The 17,724-nt window shown below is 45.4% G+C and overlaps 1 protein-coding gene and 1 long non-coding RNA gene across 4 annotated transcripts; one reads left to right on the forward strand and one right to left on the reverse strand.

Moving 5' to 3' along the window:
* The first annotated feature begins 50 nt into the window (after nucleotides 1-50).
* On the forward strand, nucleotides 51-14,384 carry NUDT2 (nudix hydrolase 2). Of its 3 annotated transcripts, XM_038552665.1 has the most exons (4): nucleotides 63-209; nucleotides 5,453-5,554; nucleotides 11,751-11,884; nucleotides 13,793-14,384. In XM_038552665.1, exons 3-4 carry the CDS (start codon nucleotides 11,758-11,760, stop codon nucleotides 14,107-14,109), a joined length of 444 nt encoding a protein of 147 aa, XP_038408593.1. In that variant the 5' UTR covers nucleotides 63-209; nucleotides 5,453-5,554; nucleotides 11,751-11,757; the 3' UTR covers nucleotides 14,110-14,384. The 3 variants fall into 3 exon arrangements, with proteins under 3 accessions (XP_038408591.1, XP_038408592.1, XP_038408593.1); XM_038552663.1 differs by lacking the exon at nucleotides 5,453-5,554 and having other exon boundaries at nucleotides 51-209; XM_038552664.1 differs by lacking the exon at nucleotides 5,453-5,554 and having other exon boundaries at nucleotides 55-209; nucleotides 11,755-11,884.
* LOC119873935 lies at nucleotides 9,784-13,970 on the reverse strand. Its single transcript, XR_005366931.1, has 3 exons — nucleotides 13,732-13,970; nucleotides 11,569-12,547; nucleotides 9,784-9,999 (listed from the first exon to the last, which is right to left on the reverse strand). It is a non-coding gene; the product is annotated as an uncharacterized LOC119873935 (long non-coding RNA).
* Nucleotides 14,385-17,724: the final 3,340 nt, after the last annotated feature.

Here is a 17,724-nt window from a genome sequence, read left to right on the forward strand (position 1 = left end):
GTGGGCGTAACTCTCACGCTGCGTCTTTCAACCAATCGTATCGCTTGAGTGAGGCTCTCGCGACGTTCTAAGTGAAAGGAAAGCCTCTTTGAGGCGGGTGGAAGGGCCTTTTGCCCTCTACTGTTGGTCGCTCTAAGCGCAGCCCAACAATCGGTCAGTGTACTCCCCCTTTCGGTTCGAGGCCCGCCTCCTGCCGCCCTGGGTGTTGGGTGAGTAGTCTTAGAGAGGGGCCTCTGGGTGTAGTTCACCCACGGAGGAGCTGAGGGTTGGAGCGATGGGATTGCAGCTGAATGAGCTTCCGTCGTTGCACCGTCAAAGGTGGACGTGAGGCGTGGGCCGGCCAGGCCCTCGGAGAACTTCAGTTTTCCTCTAAGCTCAGGGAGAGGGGAGGGTTCTGAGCCTTGCTGGTCCGCTTGGTGATGGGGTGCGGCGGCGGAATTCTACAGTTCCGAATTTAGGGATCGGCGGCGAGAGTGCCTTGGCCTCAGTTTCACTTTGTTGTTACTCTTTATGCCCCGTCTGCTTTCCAGAATAGATTTTGTATGTTTTAATTGTTTCATTTATTGAATGGATAATATCTTGGCAATTATAGCAATAGTAAAAAAAAAAAAAAAAATCACCAGGTTGCCTCGGTGGCTTAGTGGGTTAAACATCTGCCTTCAAAAAAAAAAAAAAAAAAAAAAAAAAAAAAAACATCTGCCTTCAGGTCGGGTCATTATTCTGGGGTCCTGAGATGGAGCCCCTTGTCAGGCTCCCTGCTCAGCAGGGTGTCTGCTTCTTCCTTCTCCCTCCCGCGCCTCGTGCTCGCTCTCTCACTCACAATCAAATAAAAAAAAGTCTTAAGAAAATCACATCAGTCCCACCGCTTAAAACAGAACTTTCTTTTCCCTTGTTCTGGCCTGGTTTGGGCTCTATGTATTTGTTATTGTATCTCTGAAAGAAAGGAAGAAAGAAAAGAAAAGCAAAAATATTTATATATGTGGCAACTTAAACCGAATGCAATCAAATAGCCAAATGTAAAACGCAAATACAGAGTTGACGTTAAAAGAGCAATGATGGGAGTCAGGCAGACCTGCTTTTCAGTCTACCCAGACACATCTTTCCTTTTTCTTCATCTGAAAAACCCTGGTAAAGGCTCACAGGGTTGTTGTGAAGTTTAAATGAAATAAGGAAAGTAAAGCACTTGGCACAACACCTGACAAGCCATAACTCCTCAAAAAAAAAAAAAAAAAAGTACCTATTACCTTCATAATAGAAACAAACAAATATACTAGCTAACGAGGCCAGTGGACTCACTGCAAGTGCCCAATTTAGCTCAAAACTTGTCAGAGAAATAATTAAGGAAACCATTTTTCAAAAGTGAAAATTCTTCCTAGTACTTTCATTGAAAGGAATTTATATCTTGTACTTTATATGTGAGGAATATAATGGTGTGGTGAGCAGTGTGCTTACCAGCAGTTTTGCTGAATATACGAAAAGCCATTTGATTCAACTATCAATAAAAGTTAAGAGCGTGCCATTAAAACATAACAGAAGCTTCCCGATGACCTTTTATGATAACGGATGAAAGTGACTCATACATATTCAGTACTTCTGATATGGTCCTATGTATACATTCTTTATTTTAAACTCTAAAACAGGGGCGCCTGGGTGGCTCAGTTAGTTAAACATCTGCCTTTGGCTCAGGTCATGATCCTAGGATCCTGAGATAGAGCCCTGCATTGGGCTCCTCGGTCCTTAGGGAGCCTGCTTCTGAAGCCGCTCCCCCTGCTTGTGCGTTCTCTGTTGAATAAATAAATTAAATATTTAAAAATATATGTTAAAAAAAACCCACTACAACAATCATGTAGAGGTTACCCTCATTTTACAGATGAGAAAATGAGGCTTAGAGAAGTATTTTGCTTACAGTAATACAACTGTTGAATTAGGGACCTAGGTGTTTCCCACTGTACAGTTAGCCATGCTTTTTCATGTTGTTTCTGCCCGAAGGAGGATAAAATGCTTTGAATACCAGATGCACAGATAGGCTTACCTAAATGGAGGAAGATGGCTTCCAGAAGTACCTATGTTGGGAGCAAGATCTTTCTCCAATAGGAAATTTTCACCTTGGAAAATGAAGAGATGGAATGAGATGATGATCACTGAACACAATTCCTTCAGTTCATTTACCTTGTGGGTAGTCAATAGCACTTCAAATTCATCTTCTCCCAAACAAAGCATTAGCTTACCTTCTATTCCCTACTCCACCAACTTCTTGTCACCCAAACCGAACAACCTTTCCACTCACCTTTCTTTCTCTCCCTCCCTATCTCCCACCCCTCTTCCTTGGACAATGAAACAAATACTGTTGGTTTTCTTTTTGAGATATCTCTCAAATTCATCCCTTCCTCATTCTCCTCCTCTCTGCCTTAATTTAACTCTATCATTTGTCATCTGGATTGTTGGCAACAGATTTGTAACAAATTGGTTCCTGCCTCCAATCTTCTAATCCATTCGCCACCTTCAGTGCTGCCAGAATGTCTTTGTAAAATGTCAATACAATTACCAGCCCTGCCTAAAAGGCTCCTCATTGCCTATAGAATATAAACTAAACTGTTTATTAGTGGAATGTCATTTTGTGCTTGAGAGCTTTTGCCCACCTTCCTCCTTTTGTCTGGAATGCTCCTTTCCTCCACTTTTATTCTGCCTGGTGAATTCCTAGCCATCCTTCAGAATCCTTGTGGGGTGCCCCTTTGACCCAAAGAAAATCACTCTCTTCTTTGCTTCCTTTCCATCTTACACATACCCCTATTTTGCACAAAACAAACTGTCAACTTTGTCAAAGTACCTTCTACTTTTCTGAGGCTGTGAACCCTTAGGAAGCTGGGGTTTATAATATTCAGCTTCATACCCACTCTTCAATCCCATCACGCTGCTGGTCGAGTAGGAGACACTCAACAGATGTTAGATGAGTAAGTAAATCCCTTCAGGCTCTAATATTAGAATTACCCATGTTTACTTTCTAGAACTGTACAGCAGATGGCACTAATAGGCCACTTAACAGATCCCCTTCACAAGGAATGATTTTTGTTCCAACCTTGTCTGACTTTGGCCTCATCCTAGAAGCTAATATTCATGCCATAACAGGTGAAATCTCCTGTTTCTGTCCTCAGCCAAATGGCAAAGATAGCAAGATGACTCAGCAAATTGGTTTCTGTCAGAAGAGAGCATCAGGCAGGTGTCCAGGGAAAGGGGCAGTGAGGAAACATTTTCTTTGTCTCAATTTATTCACAGTAGTTGGGAGCTTTTTTCTTTTTCTCTTTGTGTTGTTGTTGTTGTTACAAGAAAGAGCTTTATTCAGAGATGGGCACCTCATTTGTGTTCAATCCTTTGAAAGGGTAAAGGGGAGTTAAAGAATCAGAAAAGACCATTATGATATGGGAAGAGAGGAAACTGAACAGTCAGAGTTGCTTGTAGGCAGGTGGAGGTGGCTTTCCTCCTCCCAGTGGAGTGGGCCTGGGCAACTTTCCTGCATACCAGCATCCCAAGTTAGTTGTGTGCTTGTTCAAGGCTAGCACTAAAAGTATTCCCAACACTTGGTTCAGGGGAACTCTCAGGCTACCTGGTATGGTTTTGAACATGTGATTTTAGGTTCCTGCTTCCCAGAGAAAAAGCAGAGGACGCATAGAAACCCTTATCAGATAGGCAAAGTTTCGGGGCCTTAGGCTAAACTTTACCTCTCCAGGGTCATCTCTGAGCACCAGGACCTTCATCTATGCACCCTCTCCACCTCCCTCAACTAATACCTGTCCTGTGGAAAAGATTCCAGCTAGGTACCTTTAAAATCCTCTATGTGCATATAGATCAAAGACTGGGAATTTGGGAACTGGAAATAATTTTTATAAATTATTTGCATGTCCTCTCTCAGTACCATTTTGCCTTAAGCTCTGCTCTTTTACATTAAGCAGAATTATAGAAGGGAAAAAAATAAACACTTTGGAGTTAGGCTTACTTAGATTCAAATCTTCCCATTCACAGACCAGCTATGCTCTTGGGCAAGTATTTTAACCTTTTTGAATCTTAGTTTCCTCATGCAAAACTGAAGACAGTTGTGCTTATCATGAAGACTTGTCTTGAATATTAGAAATACACATGTGAAGAACCTTGCACAGGATAGCTGGCCCAGTGTAGATGCTTAATTGATAACATGGTGGCATGAAACAGTTTCCACTAAAGGGATTTTAGATTATAAGGACATGAGGAAAGGATTTGAGGTACTCTTTCTATATCTAAAGATGTATTTATGAGGCCTTCTTTGGGAGGTTGAGCTAGGCTTGCAATAGCACTCTGATTAATTTGATGAAAACATTGGAACACAACACATCAGTACAGCCGTTTATCTGTGAATTATTTTTTGGCACCTAGGTCCTGAACCTCCTCAGCTGTAAGGGAAATGTATATATAGAGAAAGACAAGAGCATTTTTCCTTAGCTTCTGGAACCTTCTGATGACATTGAGGACTTTTTTGTTCAGGTTTTTTTTAACCACCTAAGGCACTTTGCCACTTTTCTGAAGTGTGAATTGCCTGCTGTCAGCCTGGAGTTCTCATCTCTGCAATCCTGGCTGCAAGCATATTTGCATATTGGATGCTGTGTTCTTTAACCCCCTGAGGTTTGAATCCACTTGGAGTCATGTGTGTGAGTGCATGCGTGCATGCTGTGTGTGTGTGTGTGCGTGCGCATGTGTGTATAAGCTGGCTACTTTCAAACCCCAGGACAGTTTCAATCCATGGTTTCCAGAAAAACAGAAAACGTACAACAATAGCTCCATTGACTTTTATGTAAATGGCACTCTTCAGGAAAACACTGGACGATTTCCCCAAATCCCAGAACATACCCTGAGCATTTGTTTGAGTGGGATGTGGGGAGAGTGTTCTGTTGAGTCAATGAACATCTGTTGAAAGCTGCTGTGCTGGGTCCCAAGGAGACAGAGTGCATAGTCTGGCTCTTGCTGCCAAAGGTACAGATTGAGACTTACCAGACTAGATATTGTGCTTGTGGTGGCTTTGTACTGTGTCCACTTGGCTAGGCTGGAACTATGTTTCCCAGGATTCCCTTTCTATATGGTTCCAAGTTAGGGTCGACCTAAAGAAAATTTTGTGCAAGATCTGGAAAGCTGAAGTGAGGTAGCAGCCAGTACACTATGAAGGACAGAGTGGGATACCAAGCATGTGGCAGTGCATACCTTTTGATACTGACTTGCTGGTTCCCCTGTTGGTGCTGGATAAGGCACCCAGGGCCCCAGCTCCCCACCTCCTGCTCAGTCTCCTCCTTCAGATACTCTGAGTGCTGGGCCAGATGTACCTTCAGCTCTATGGCAAAGGGCTCCAGCTTCTCCTCTAAGTTAGGAAGTCAAAGGTTTCAGTTTGTCCTCAGGGGTTCTTGTCCTCATAGGATCTGGTTTGTTTTCACAGGTTCCAGTTTTCCTTGCTCTTTCCACTTCACATCCAGCTTTCCTTCCCAACTGCTGGCCTTGCTGACCTATAGAGACTTCGAGTTCACCACCAGATGCAGAGGTGACAGAGTTGCATGGAACTCCATCAGCTTCCACAATTGTACAAGCTCTAATCCCTACACTAAATCCTTAATTGTCTCATAGTGTTTTACTTCTCCAGTCAAACCCTACAGAAGTTTATTCAAGCTATGCTAAAGGCCCAAAAGATGGAATGATTAGAAGCCAGAAGGCTTCACAGAAGAGGTGACACTGAGCTGCTTCTGAAAGCATGAAGGGGGCAGCCTGGGTGGCTCAGCAGTTTAGTGCCGCCTTCAGCCCAGGGCGTGATCATGGAGACCAGGGATCGAGTCCCACATCGGGCTCCCTGCATGGAGCCTGCTTCTCCCTCTGCCTGTGTCTCTGGCTCACTCTCTCTCTCTGTCTCTCATGAATAAATAAATAGAATCTTAAAAAAAAAAAAAAAGAAAGAAAGAAAGAAAGAAAGAAAGCATGAGGAGGAAGTAATGTGTATAGGGAAGGAGAGAGAAATTCTAGAAAACAGCTGGCTCAAGCTAAGAAATTGAAAGGGTAGGCAGGAGTTTTGCCTTTCTGGAATAACTGTCCTCTCCGTGGGTCTATAGTATAGGTAGAAAGTGGACATCTGATCCTAGCTCTTTTGGTTCCATTGCAATGAACCATTGGTTGGTCTGGTTCATAGATGTGGTTACCCCTACACGTTGGTGTCTACTGAGATACATTTTTGCTAAGTGTGCCCTTGTCACTACCCTAAGCCTCTCCCCCATGGGAAAATATTGGCCTGCTCCCTTCTTTCCAGTGGCTCCGCATGGCCACCCCATGCTTGTCTCTTGGCCCCCCATTCAGGTGCTGTTGTTTCCCCATGATGTATTCGTGATGGCAGTGGTGTAGAGCAATGCCCTGGGGCTTCCTATCCAAGGCAGGGTCTCTAGTCTTGAATCCCTAAACTTACCTAGCGACTCCAATATTCACTCCATGGGACTCTACCCAAAACGGGAGCAAGGTGTCCTCCACCTGTAACTGCTAATATTTTATGAGCTTCCTGATAGGAGGGCATGGGATCAAGTACCTCTTTCTGCCTGAACCTGAAACCAATAATTTGAAATCTCTTTTCACCAGTTCTGTGGTGACAGGCTGTTTCTTTTTGGTTTCCAGAATGGTGAACGTTCTTAGCATAAATAGGGAGACCAGGGAAATAGAATATAATGTTTTTAAAAGCCTGCTACTAGGGTACCTAGGTAGCTCAGTTGATTATGCGTCTGCCTTCAGCTTAGGTCATGATCTTCGGATCCTGGGATCAAGCCCCATGTGGGGTTCCCTGCTCAGTGGGGAGTCTGCTTCTCCCTCTGTCTCCTTTCTTTCTCTCTCTCTCTTTCTCTTTCAAATAAATAAAATCTTAAAAAAAAAAGCCTACTACCAGTTTACATATGAATTTTAAACAAACAAGATCCTGTTATACATTTTATTCTGAATCATACCTTTTTCATTTGTCTGAAAATATTTTAAAAGCAACATATTTGGCTTTACCTTATTTTTTTAAGATTTTATTTATTTGAGAGGGAGGGAGAGAGAGAGAGTGCAGAGCAGAGCAGGAGGGAGGAGTAGAGAGAGAAGAAGGCTCCCCACTGAGCTGAGAACCCAACTTGAGGCTTGATCCTGGCCCCTGGGATCATAACCTAAGCCAAAGGCAGATACTTAACAGACTAAGCCACTCAGGCACCCCACTTCCTTATTTTTTAAATGGCTTCATAACATTCCCCATCATATAGAAAGACTGTACTTTATTTAACCATTCCTATATTGATGGATATTGTTTCTGCCTTTTTTTGATATTGCAAACAAGGTTGTCATGAACATCCTTGTGTATATGTCTTAAACATGTATTTCTGTATGTTAGATGCCTAGAAATGGAATTGCTAGGGGTAAGGGAATATGTGTTTTATGTTTTGATAATTATTACCAAATTGCCCTCCTAAGGGGATATGCTAATTTTCTCTCCTACCAATAGTATACAAGAGCACAGACCATTTCAAAAACCCCATTTGAGGGGCACCTGGGTGGCTCAGTGGTTGAGCAACTGCCTTTGGCTCAGGTTGTGATCCCAGGGTCCTGGGATCGAGTCCCGCATCAGGCTCTCTGCAGGGTGCCTGCTTCTCCCTCTGCCTATGTCTCTGCCTCTGTCTGTCATGAATAAATAAATAAAATCTTTAAAAAAAAATTTTGAGGGGCATCTGGCTAACTCAGCCGGTAGAAGCATGTGATCCTTGATCTCATGGTTGTAAGTTTAAGCCCCACATTGGGTATGGAGATTACTTAAAAATAAAATCTTTGTCAAAAATTAAAAAAATAAAATAAAATAAAATAAAATAAAATAAATAAAATAAATAAAATAAAATAAATAAAATAAAATAAAATAAAATAAAATAAAATAAAATAAAATAAAAAAATAAAATCTTTGGGCAGCCCCGATGGCCCAGCAGTTTGACACTGCCTTCGGCCGGGGGTGTGATCCTGGAGACCCGGGATCAAGTCCCATGTCAGGCTCCCTACAGGGAGCCTGCTTCTCCCTCTGCCTGTGTCTCTGCCTGTGTCTCTGCCTCTCTCTCTCTCTGTCTGTCATGAATAAATAAATAAAATCATATTTATTCATGAGAGACCCACGGAGAGAGGCAGAGACATAGAGGGAGAAACAGCTTGATCCCAGGACCCCAGGATCACCACCTGAGCCAAGGCAGATGCTCAACCACTGAACCACCCAGGTGCCCCCTAAAATAAAATATTTAAAAACAAAACAGGGATCCCTGGGTGGCGCAGCGGTTTAGCGCCTGCCTTTGGCCCAGGGCGCCATCCTAGAGACCCGGGATCGAATCCCACGTCCGGCTCCCGGTGCATGGAGCCTGCTTCTCCCTCTGCCTATGTCTCTGCCTCTCTCTCTCTCTCTCTCTCTCTCTCTGTGACTATCATAAATAAATAAAAATAAAATAAAAAAATAAAAAACAAAACTAAAAAAAATTTGAGATTATTTCCAATCTTAAAAAACTCGTTACAGGTTTCAAAACATTTGGAAAGATCACAGTGTTGGGTGCGTTTGGGTTTTTGGTAAGCCATCTGTTGGCAGTCCTGAGAATTATCCTGAATTGAGTTTCAATATGGGTCTGATTTTTGTGCCTTTGACAGATTCAGGCTCATCTTTTTTTAAAGATTTTATTTATTTGAGAGAGAGAGAGTGCGCACACGCACAAGTGGAGAGAGGGGCAGAAAGGGGGAGAGGCAGACTCCCCGCCAAACAGGGAGCCCGATGTGGGGCTCAATCCCAGGACGCAGGACCATGACCTGAGCTGAAGGCAGACGCTCAAGGCCAACTGACCCAGTGCAGTGCCCCCAGGCTCATCTTGATTAACAGCAAAGGAGCCATGGAAACCATCACCTCCTGCTCCAGCCATCCTCTCTGCATCAGCTCTGCCTGTCTATGTGCACTAGCTCCTTCTTTGGCCCTGGAATCTTTCAGATGAGGCCCTACTGACTTGCCTTTGCTGCACTTGAGACACCTGATTTTCTTTCAGTTCTGTCATCCCACCTCAGGGCCTTTGCCCATGCTGTCCCCTCCACCTGGAACATGCTTTCTCCCCTCCTTCCCATTGCCAGCTTACCTTTTACTCGTCCTTACTTCTCTGCTCAAATATCCCTTCCTCCAGGAAACCTTTCTTGATCCCTCAGACAAGGTCAGGTTACCTATCACACATTTTTCCTTTGTAGCACATACATTATTGGCAGTTATTTTTTAATTTGCTTAATTGATTAAAATCTGCCTCTCCCAGGGTACCAGGGTGGTGCAGTCGGTTAAGCGTCCAGCTTTTGGTTTCAGCTCAGGTAATGATCTTGGGGTTGTGGGATGGAGCCCCACGGCCAGCTGTGAGCTCAGCACGGAGTCTGCTTGAGATTTTTTCCCTCTCCTGCACTCCTCCCCCAGCTCATGTGCACTCTCTTTCTCTAAAATAAATAAATCTTTTTAAAAAATCTGCCTCTCCCATTAAAATATGAACTGCATGAGAGCAAAGGCCTAGCATAGTACTTATTACATAGTATCAGTAAATATTTGTTGACTGAACAAGTGACACATTTTCTTTAGCGAGGCCTTACATAAGAGATCTTCCATATTTTTTATTACCTTGATGATGTGTCCCCCTTCATTTTTTTTTAAGAATCATTTTACTCTTTTTTTTTTTTAATTTTCTTTTTATTCATTTATGACAGTCAGAGAGAGAGAGGCAGAGACACAGGCAGAGGGAGAAGCAGGCTCCATGCACCGGGAGCCCGACGTGGGACCCGATCCCAGGTCTCCAGGATCGCGCCCTGGGCCAAAGGCAGGCGCCAAACCGCTGCGCCACCCAGGGATCCCACGTGTCCCCCTTCAGATAATGAATTGTTTTTTCGCTGCTGCAGATATTCCTACTCTTCTCCCTTTCTGTCTTTTGTTGTTGACATTCTTTTCTGAAATGGAAAGAAAAAACTGAAATGAAAAAGACTTAAGACTGAATTGGGGTGCCTAGGTAGCTCAGTTGGTTAAGTGTCTGCCTTTAGCTAGAGTCATGATCCTGGAGTCTTGGGATCAAGCCCTGCATTGGGTTCCTTGCTTGGCGAGGATCCTGTGTCTAGCTCCCCCTCTGCCTGCTGCTCCCCTTGCTTGTGCTCTATCTCTTCCAAATAAAGGGGAAAAAAATTTGGGGGGGAGGAATTTTTTTAAAAAAGACCGAATTGCTGATTATAAAATTAATAAATGTTCTCTGTGAACTTCTTTTTTTTTGTTTTTTTGTTTCTTTTTTTTTTTTAATTTTTATTTATTTATGATAGTCACAGAGAGAGAGAGAGAGAGAGAGAGAGAGAGGCAGAGACACAGGCAGAGGGAGAAGCAGGCTCCATGCACCGGGAGCCCGACATGGGATTCGATCCCGGGTCTCCAGGATTGCGCCCTGGGCCAAAGGCAGGCGCTAAACCGCTGCACCACCCAGGGATCCCTTCTCTGTGAACTTCTAAACAATACAGAAATACAGGGACTAGAAAATGAAAGTCTCGCCATAATGTCATCCTCCAGAAAACACTATTAATGATGTGTATCCTTCCAGACATTTTCCAATGCATATTGAAACCTACTGAGGACTTATTACATGCCAGGCACTGTTCAAAAGCACTTTACAAGTTAAGTCATGTAATCCTCCCAGCAACCCTGTGAGGTAGAACTATTATTATCCTGTCTTACAGCAGAGGAAACTGAGGCCTAGGAGCAGAGGAAACTAAGGCTTAGGAAACTGATCACACAGTGAATAAGTGGCAAAGTCAGAACTCGAACCCAGACTGCAGCTTCACACTCTTGACCACTAAGCTAGTGTGCTGCTCATTGGGTGGGAAAGAGACTTTCTATTCTGTGCGCCTTTTCTTACTTTGAATTTTGAACCATGTGAATGTGAATGTGTAAAATTCTACATTCACAATGTGAATGTGTAAAATGTGAATGTGTAACATTCTAAAACATGGATAAAAGACTAAAAATAGGGACGCCTGGGTGGCTCAGTGGTTGAACAGCTGCCTTTGGCTCAGGTCATGATCCCAAGGTCCTGGGATCGAGTCCCACATCAGGCTCCCTGTGGGGAGCCTGCTTCTCCCTCTACCTATGTCTCTGCCTCTCTCTGTGTGTCTCTCATGAATAAATAAGTAAAATCTTAAAAAAAAAAAAAAAAAAAGACTAAAAATACCAATAACAAAAATGTTTTTAGTACACCAAGCTACCTTTCCTATGTGACCCCTCAGGCCATCAGAAACCACATTGTTGGAGTCTCTGCCCCACAAACTCAAGCTGAAGGCTGAGGGAAGTGGAACCATGGGTTTGCTGATAACATTCCTCATCTCTCATTCCCAGCATCTCGCCAGGTTCAGACGATTTGCCTCTGAGGACCTCTGATCTCTTAACACGCATACCAGCTCTGTGTCTTAGCAGGGAAACCTGGAGGAGTTGGGATAGAGCTGCACTGACAGGGTAGGAGCCAGGGTCCTACCATCACTCACAAATCAGTCTCTGATTCCTGGCTTTCTCCAGCTGGTCCTTGGTATGCTGCCTTTTTCTGTAGTTGATGAGGTCACTGTTAGCTGATCTGTGCTACTCCCCAGTACCAGATGCTGCCCCCAGGATGCATTTTCCTGTTTCATGTAACTTCCAATGTCTCACATCTTCTTTGTTAAATCCTCAGATAGACCATGGCCCTGAGAGCGTGTGGCTTGATCATCTTCCGAAGACGGCTCATTCCCAAGGTGGAGAATCCCACAATTGAGTTTCTACTGCTGCAGGCGTCAGATGGCATTCATCACTGGACTCCTCCCAAAGGTGTGAGGCAGAGGGGGCTGGCTCTCAAGTGCCGAGCATTGCTTGAAAAGCCACCTTACCAGGCCCCCCATAAGGCTTACGTCCCAGTGACTGTGCAGCAGAAGGAGGTGGGGTAGGCAGGAACCCTTGATCCTTTCTGCATACGTGGTCTCCATGCCAGCCTGGAGCTGGAAATAGTACTCTGTGATTGAATCCCGGAGCAGAGCAGCATGTGTGTGTGTGTTTGTGTGTGTGTGTGTGTGAGAGAGAGAGAGAGAGACTATCACTCACTGAAGCACCAGCCTCTGTGGTAAATGGGTAGGAGAAAAGGCACTGGGCTGGGAATTGGGGACCTTGGGGTCAAGTCATTACTGGGTTACAGGTCAGGAGCCCAGAGTGAACGGTCCCAAGATAGAAGGGAGCAGGGGCTTTAAAGGGGAGTGCCATGGGAGAGGGGCGAACAAGGATCAAGGGTGGGAGGAAAATAAGGAAAGGGGAATAGGAAATAAACTTTGCACATTTGTGTTTCACTAAGGAGAAATAGGTGAAAGAAAGGGACAGAAGTGTCACAAATACTATGAATAGAAATATTCACACTTGTCTCCTGGTTGCCAAAGTCATACTGCTTAGTACCTCTCACTGAAAGATTTCAAAGGACCTCTCCAAATTGTGTTCTGCTGGGACCTAGGGAGAAATCACCTTGTTAACACTGATGGGTAGAATGCAGCATAGATGCTGTTGGGAAGGGCGTGTTCAGAAAGAATGGGTGGGGCATGGGAATCCATGTCCCCTCTCTCACCACCAGCACACCTCTCACCACTGCCCCCCTCCCATGCAGTACTTACCCAGCTTTGTGTACATGACTGCATGGGTGCTATACAGAGAAAGTTCCCCAGAAGCCATGGACCAGACTGGGTTTTTAAGTCCTGACTCCTGGTTGCTCCCTGTGGGAGCTGTGCAGCAAGCTGGCTCAGGGCACTGCTGTGAGAACCCCTGGGAAGGAGGGCGGCTAGGATAGTTTCTGAACCAGGAAGGGAACAGCTAACAATTCCTGCTCCCCAGGAGCACCCGAACCCCGAGGCCCCTAGCAACTCCGCTGCAGCCATGTGCTGACAGAAGCTGCCAGACCCCTCCCTGTCCATCTTGGCCCCTCCGGGCAGGCTTAGAATTTGCAGGGGGGGCCTAGAAGCAAAACTGAATGCTGCTTCCAGTCTGCAGAGCTTCAGGCTCTCATACAACAGTTTCTTGGCAGCTGTCTGCTTGGGTTTGGGTCTTGCCAAAAAAATTTCTTAGAACTGGCTCTCAGCTTGTCCTGAATCTAAGTTCCCATCAGGAATTTCCCTGTGAAACTGGAATCTGGCCTTGCTCAGTTAGAAAGATGAAAACAATTTGGAAAAGCCTTGCTAGCTACTTGGAAACAGCTGCCGGTGCCGCAGTGCAGGGCTTGGAGCCCGTCTGTTGACCCTGGGACTTCAGGGACCAGCTAAGACAACGTGAAGTCCTCGCTGTGGACGGTAGGCAAAGTGCTCCGTCTTCAGCCAGCTCCCATCTGCCAGGAAGACTGCCCCTCCTTCGGAAAATCGATTTAAGGTCTCCAAGGGAAAAGTCTCCCTGAGAACATGGAATGAGGAGAGCGCCAAAGGATAAGAAAGCAGAGGTCTGAGGGAGGCCATCTCTCTCATCACTGAAGAGCTGTCTTCTAGACTAGTCTTGCCAAACACTTGGTCTGTTTAACTCTCTACAGAGGAAGTGGGGTGGGGAGGAGGAATTGCCTGGACACTACCTGCTCTGTGCCCCATTCCTAGAGCCCCTTTAGCCCAGCAACATCTAGAAAAGTGACCAAAGACCCCATCTTTAAATCACCGGACCTGAAAATTCCACTTTGCTAAAGATTATCTCTTCCTCCTTTTCCTCTTTTTTCCTAACCAGGCCATGTGGAACCAGGAGAAGATGACTTGGAAACGGCCTTGCGGGAGACTCAGGAGGAAGCAGGCATAGCAGCAGGCCAGCTGACCATCATTGAGGGGTTCAGAAGGGAGCTCAATTATGTGGCCAGGAACAAGCCTAAAATAGTCATCTACTGGCTGGCTGAGGTGAAGGACTACGATGTGGAGATCAGCCTCTCCCAAGAGCACCAAGCCTACCGCTGGCTGGGGCTAGATGAGGCCTGCCAGTTGGCTCAGTTCAAGGAAATGAAGGCAGTGCTCCAAGAAGGACACCAGTTTCTCTGCTCCACAGCATCCTGAGCTGACCAGAGGAGAGTCATTTACTTCAGTAGGATCCTTGAGGGCCTTCTGAGATGAATACCGTCAGCTCCAGGGAAGGTTGTGTTGGTTTTTCGCTCATCATGGCAAAGAGCAGATAGGATAGTAAAATCAGCTGAGAATTCTAAGAGGAAAGGAAGGTCTCATCAGAGTGAAAAGGAAGACAAATGAGTTTTAAAAAAGAGAAAAGTCTAGGCGTGGTAAGTGCGTCCTTGTACTTTATAAATAAACTTCAGGCAGCTTGTCTGTCCATCTAACCTGTTGTCTTTCTTGGACTCTTGCCCTTGGTGGGGAGAAAGCTAGAGTAAAATGGAGCTCTGACCTTAGCCAGAGGGTGTCCTGTGTCCATGCACTATACCCCAGAAAAGCTAAGGGAGGAGTTGGAATGGGGGAGACGAGGCACTGCTAGGGTGGCTCTGCTGCCTCTGGAACTCCAAGCACTCTCACCACACCCCACCAGTGTACCTGAGACTTTGTGACCTGTAGTCAGACAGGATATACAAGCGAGTGGGACTAGAGTGCAGGAATTGGGTTTGTTCTACTCGCTAATGTATCTGTCCCCAACACCGGCACATATGTTGTAGGTGCTTGGTAGATACTTCCTAAAATAGAGACCCAAGGAATTTGCGACATAGTCCAGGCCGTAAGAGGGAGACGAGGGACAGGCAGCTCTGGACCACCAGGTCAGTGACACATGGACCCAAACCTCACAGCCCAGCCCTGCCTCCCAGAGTCACCATGGGCCATAGTGACCTAAGGTCACTGGCAAGAGGCACGCCCAGGCCAGGGGGACTCTGCTAGGCTACCCAGCAACCCCATCACTCCACCGGTGCACTCCTCACCTGCAGCTGCCTTCTCCACTTTTAGCAAGCTCTCATCATCGATGTCTCTCTCTTCCTACCTTCTCCCTTTCTCTCCAATTCCACTTGTAAGACCCAGAGGCACAAGAGTTGGGTCTCAGCCCTGTTTTCCCTTGCTACTAGGGCTCAAGGAATGCAGGGCGGGTGTTAGATCCTCCAGCCCTTCCAGAAGCTGTTAGCAAATGGATTCATGCAGATTTTATTAAAGGGTTGTTGCCCATTGAAGTGCAGAAGGTTGGATGGGAAGGGGCATTGGCAAAGGTCAATTTGGATTTCCAAGGTCGTGAACAGCCACCTCTGAAGGAAAGAGCAGTCACCCAGGTCTTTAGCCAGGCTTCCAGATGTTTTCAGTCACTGGCTCTCTGTGCAGACAGGGCAAAAATACTAGCGAACAGGATCTTGGAGCACCGCCAAGGACCTGAGTAGTTTTGTTCCTCACCCCTCTGAGCAGTGCTCTCTGAAGGAGGCCTGCTGCAGGAAGTTTTTGGAGCTTAATGTTCTCTTTCCAGGCCAGCAGGGACCACATCCCACTGATTTAATAAATGCTGGCTGGGCAGTGGTGCCAAACCACAGACTAGCTGCCTCCTAACAAGGGTTGGCCAGCCCCGTGCTCTCAGCATGGGAGGCTGTTGAAGTTCAAGATGCTAAAACCTTATACATCCGAGTTGGAAGGGACCTGGAAAATGACCTAATTTTGCTGCTCATTTTTATAGCTGGGGAAATTGAGGCTTAAGAAGGTAGATGGCCCTGGCAGATAGGTACCTTACCTATACCTTAAGAAGGTAGATGACCCATATGTGAGGTGCTTTGAGGATGAAGTGCCCAAGGGAAGTGCTTTAGAATACCATGTATATGGCTTTGAAGTCATTCCTCTGGGCCTTACAGAGTTTTGCATTGAAACACAGGTACTTTGGTGAGGGGAGCCCCATAAATTGTATTCATCCACTTTTGGCAGGGAGAATTGACAGCAGGGTGGAACCAGGGCATGTGACAGGAGGTGGATGAGGCCAGAGAGAGTGGAACTGAGACTGGGACATGGCAGGCAAGTAGGCTTTGTCATCATCCCCACTTTGCTTCTGGCCAGCTCATCCAGAGATATGGGACTGAGACCACAATTTCCCCTTCAATCTGAGGCCCTCCAAGCTCCAGAGCATGTTCTCCTGGAAGCCTTCCCTAATAACCACCCACCCTATAAATATTATCCTGTTTCCCCACCTATACCTGAAGAGGCTCCTCTTGGAACTCCACCTGTCTACCCCAGTACTGCCTCCACCACCACAGGGTGAAGAAGCATTTAACAGATTTACCCCTGCCAGAGGGGGCCCTGGAAAACTAAAATGCCCTCTTGACTCCCAGATGTGATGCCTTATACCCACATGGTAGGCACTTTGCTGAGTTGAAGACCCAAAAGGAATGAATTTATAATGGTAGTTTGGGTGGTAGGATAGAATTTCAATTAAAATACTTTTGGAGTCTCATACTTATATGAGACCCCAAGTGGGGCTCCCATGTTTGGGGAGCAGAGGCTTACATTTCCATTGGTCCAGACTGTGGCCCAACCTGTCCCTTTTCTAGAGGAGGGCTGTGCCAGCACCCCCTGTTGTCCCGTTGAGGCTGTGCTGTAGGTGCCCAGTGAGACTGCTCTGTGCCTTCCTCTACCCCTTCCCCTCCCAGCCCACCTCCTGCTCAGGATTATGTAATAGGAAGTTTTCAATTGGACTCCTTGAGGAAGGAAAAGGGGGGCTTGGGAGGGAAAAACAGCATAAGGACACAGAATACAGAGGCACAATCTTCCTGTTCTTTAGACTGGAGACTCCCAAGGACGGGACCCCCTCTCTGTCTTTTCCCATTCCTCGCCCGACCCTAGCCAAGTTCAGGGCTTGCCACTTAATTAAGGTCATGAATTCTCCCTTCCCCTAATGGGTAAAGGAGTCAAAAGATACAAATTTCCAGCTATAAAATTAGTAAGTCATGGGGATGTAATGTACAGCATGGTGACTATTGTTAATAAAACTGTACTGCATATCTGAAGGTAGCTAGGAGAGTAGATCTGGAATGTTCTCATTGCAAGAAAAATATTTTTTTGGTAACTATGCATGGTGACATGTTAACTGAACTTACTATGTTGATCATTTTGCAATACATAGAAATATTGAATCTTACGTTGTACACCTGAAATTAATATAATGTTATGTCAGTTATATCTCAATATATTTAAAAAAAAAAAAAGAGGTCAGCCTTTGTTTTCCCCTATGTTCCCTTAAAATGGTAAAGTACACTGAAAAAAAAAAAAAAAAAAGGACTCTCCCTTTCCCTCAAGCTGCTGGGAAGATTCTTGGTTATGAAGTAAATGACTAGCCTTAAGATAAAAACCAGGTTGTTCCTTGGGAGCTGGGGTGTGTGCCAGAGAAGGGAGGGTGTCCGCCGAAGCCCCACTGAGTTGGACAAAGACAGGAAAGGAAATCACCCAGTTAGCACTGTGGGTTTTCTTCAAGGCTGGGTCCAGGCAGACCTCCCCTTGCAGGGATATGCTGTGCAGCTGTTCTCAGAACAGAAGGTAGTATTTCTTCAAATGCTTTTCAAACTATGTTCATAAGTATGTGTGTGTGAATAAAACAGAAACAGAGGCATGAGAAGTATTCAGATATTAGAGGCCTTGAACATCAGAGCTTGGATATTTTTCTAAGTGATTTGATTGAATTTCAGAAAGATTTCCTTAGCTGCTATATGGATTAGG

Source organism: Canis lupus, chromosome 11 (genome assembly GCF_011100685.1).
Source record: "Canis lupus familiaris isolate Mischka breed German Shepherd chromosome 11, alternate assembly UU_Cfam_GSD_1.0, whole genome shotgun sequence".
Taxonomy (NCBI): domain Eukaryota; kingdom Metazoa; phylum Chordata; class Mammalia; order Carnivora; family Canidae; genus Canis; species Canis lupus.

Excerpts from the sequence above, each read along its gene's own strand:
- NUDT2 (XM_038552663.1), top strand. The coding sequence starts at position 11,758 with ATGGCCCTGAGAGCGTGTGGCTTGATCATCTTCCGAAGACGGCTCATT. Across the intron at positions 11,885-13,792 it reads TCACTGGACTCCTCCCAAAG|GCCATGTGGAACCAGGAGAA; the intron begins GTGTGAGGCAGA and ends TTTCCTAACCAG.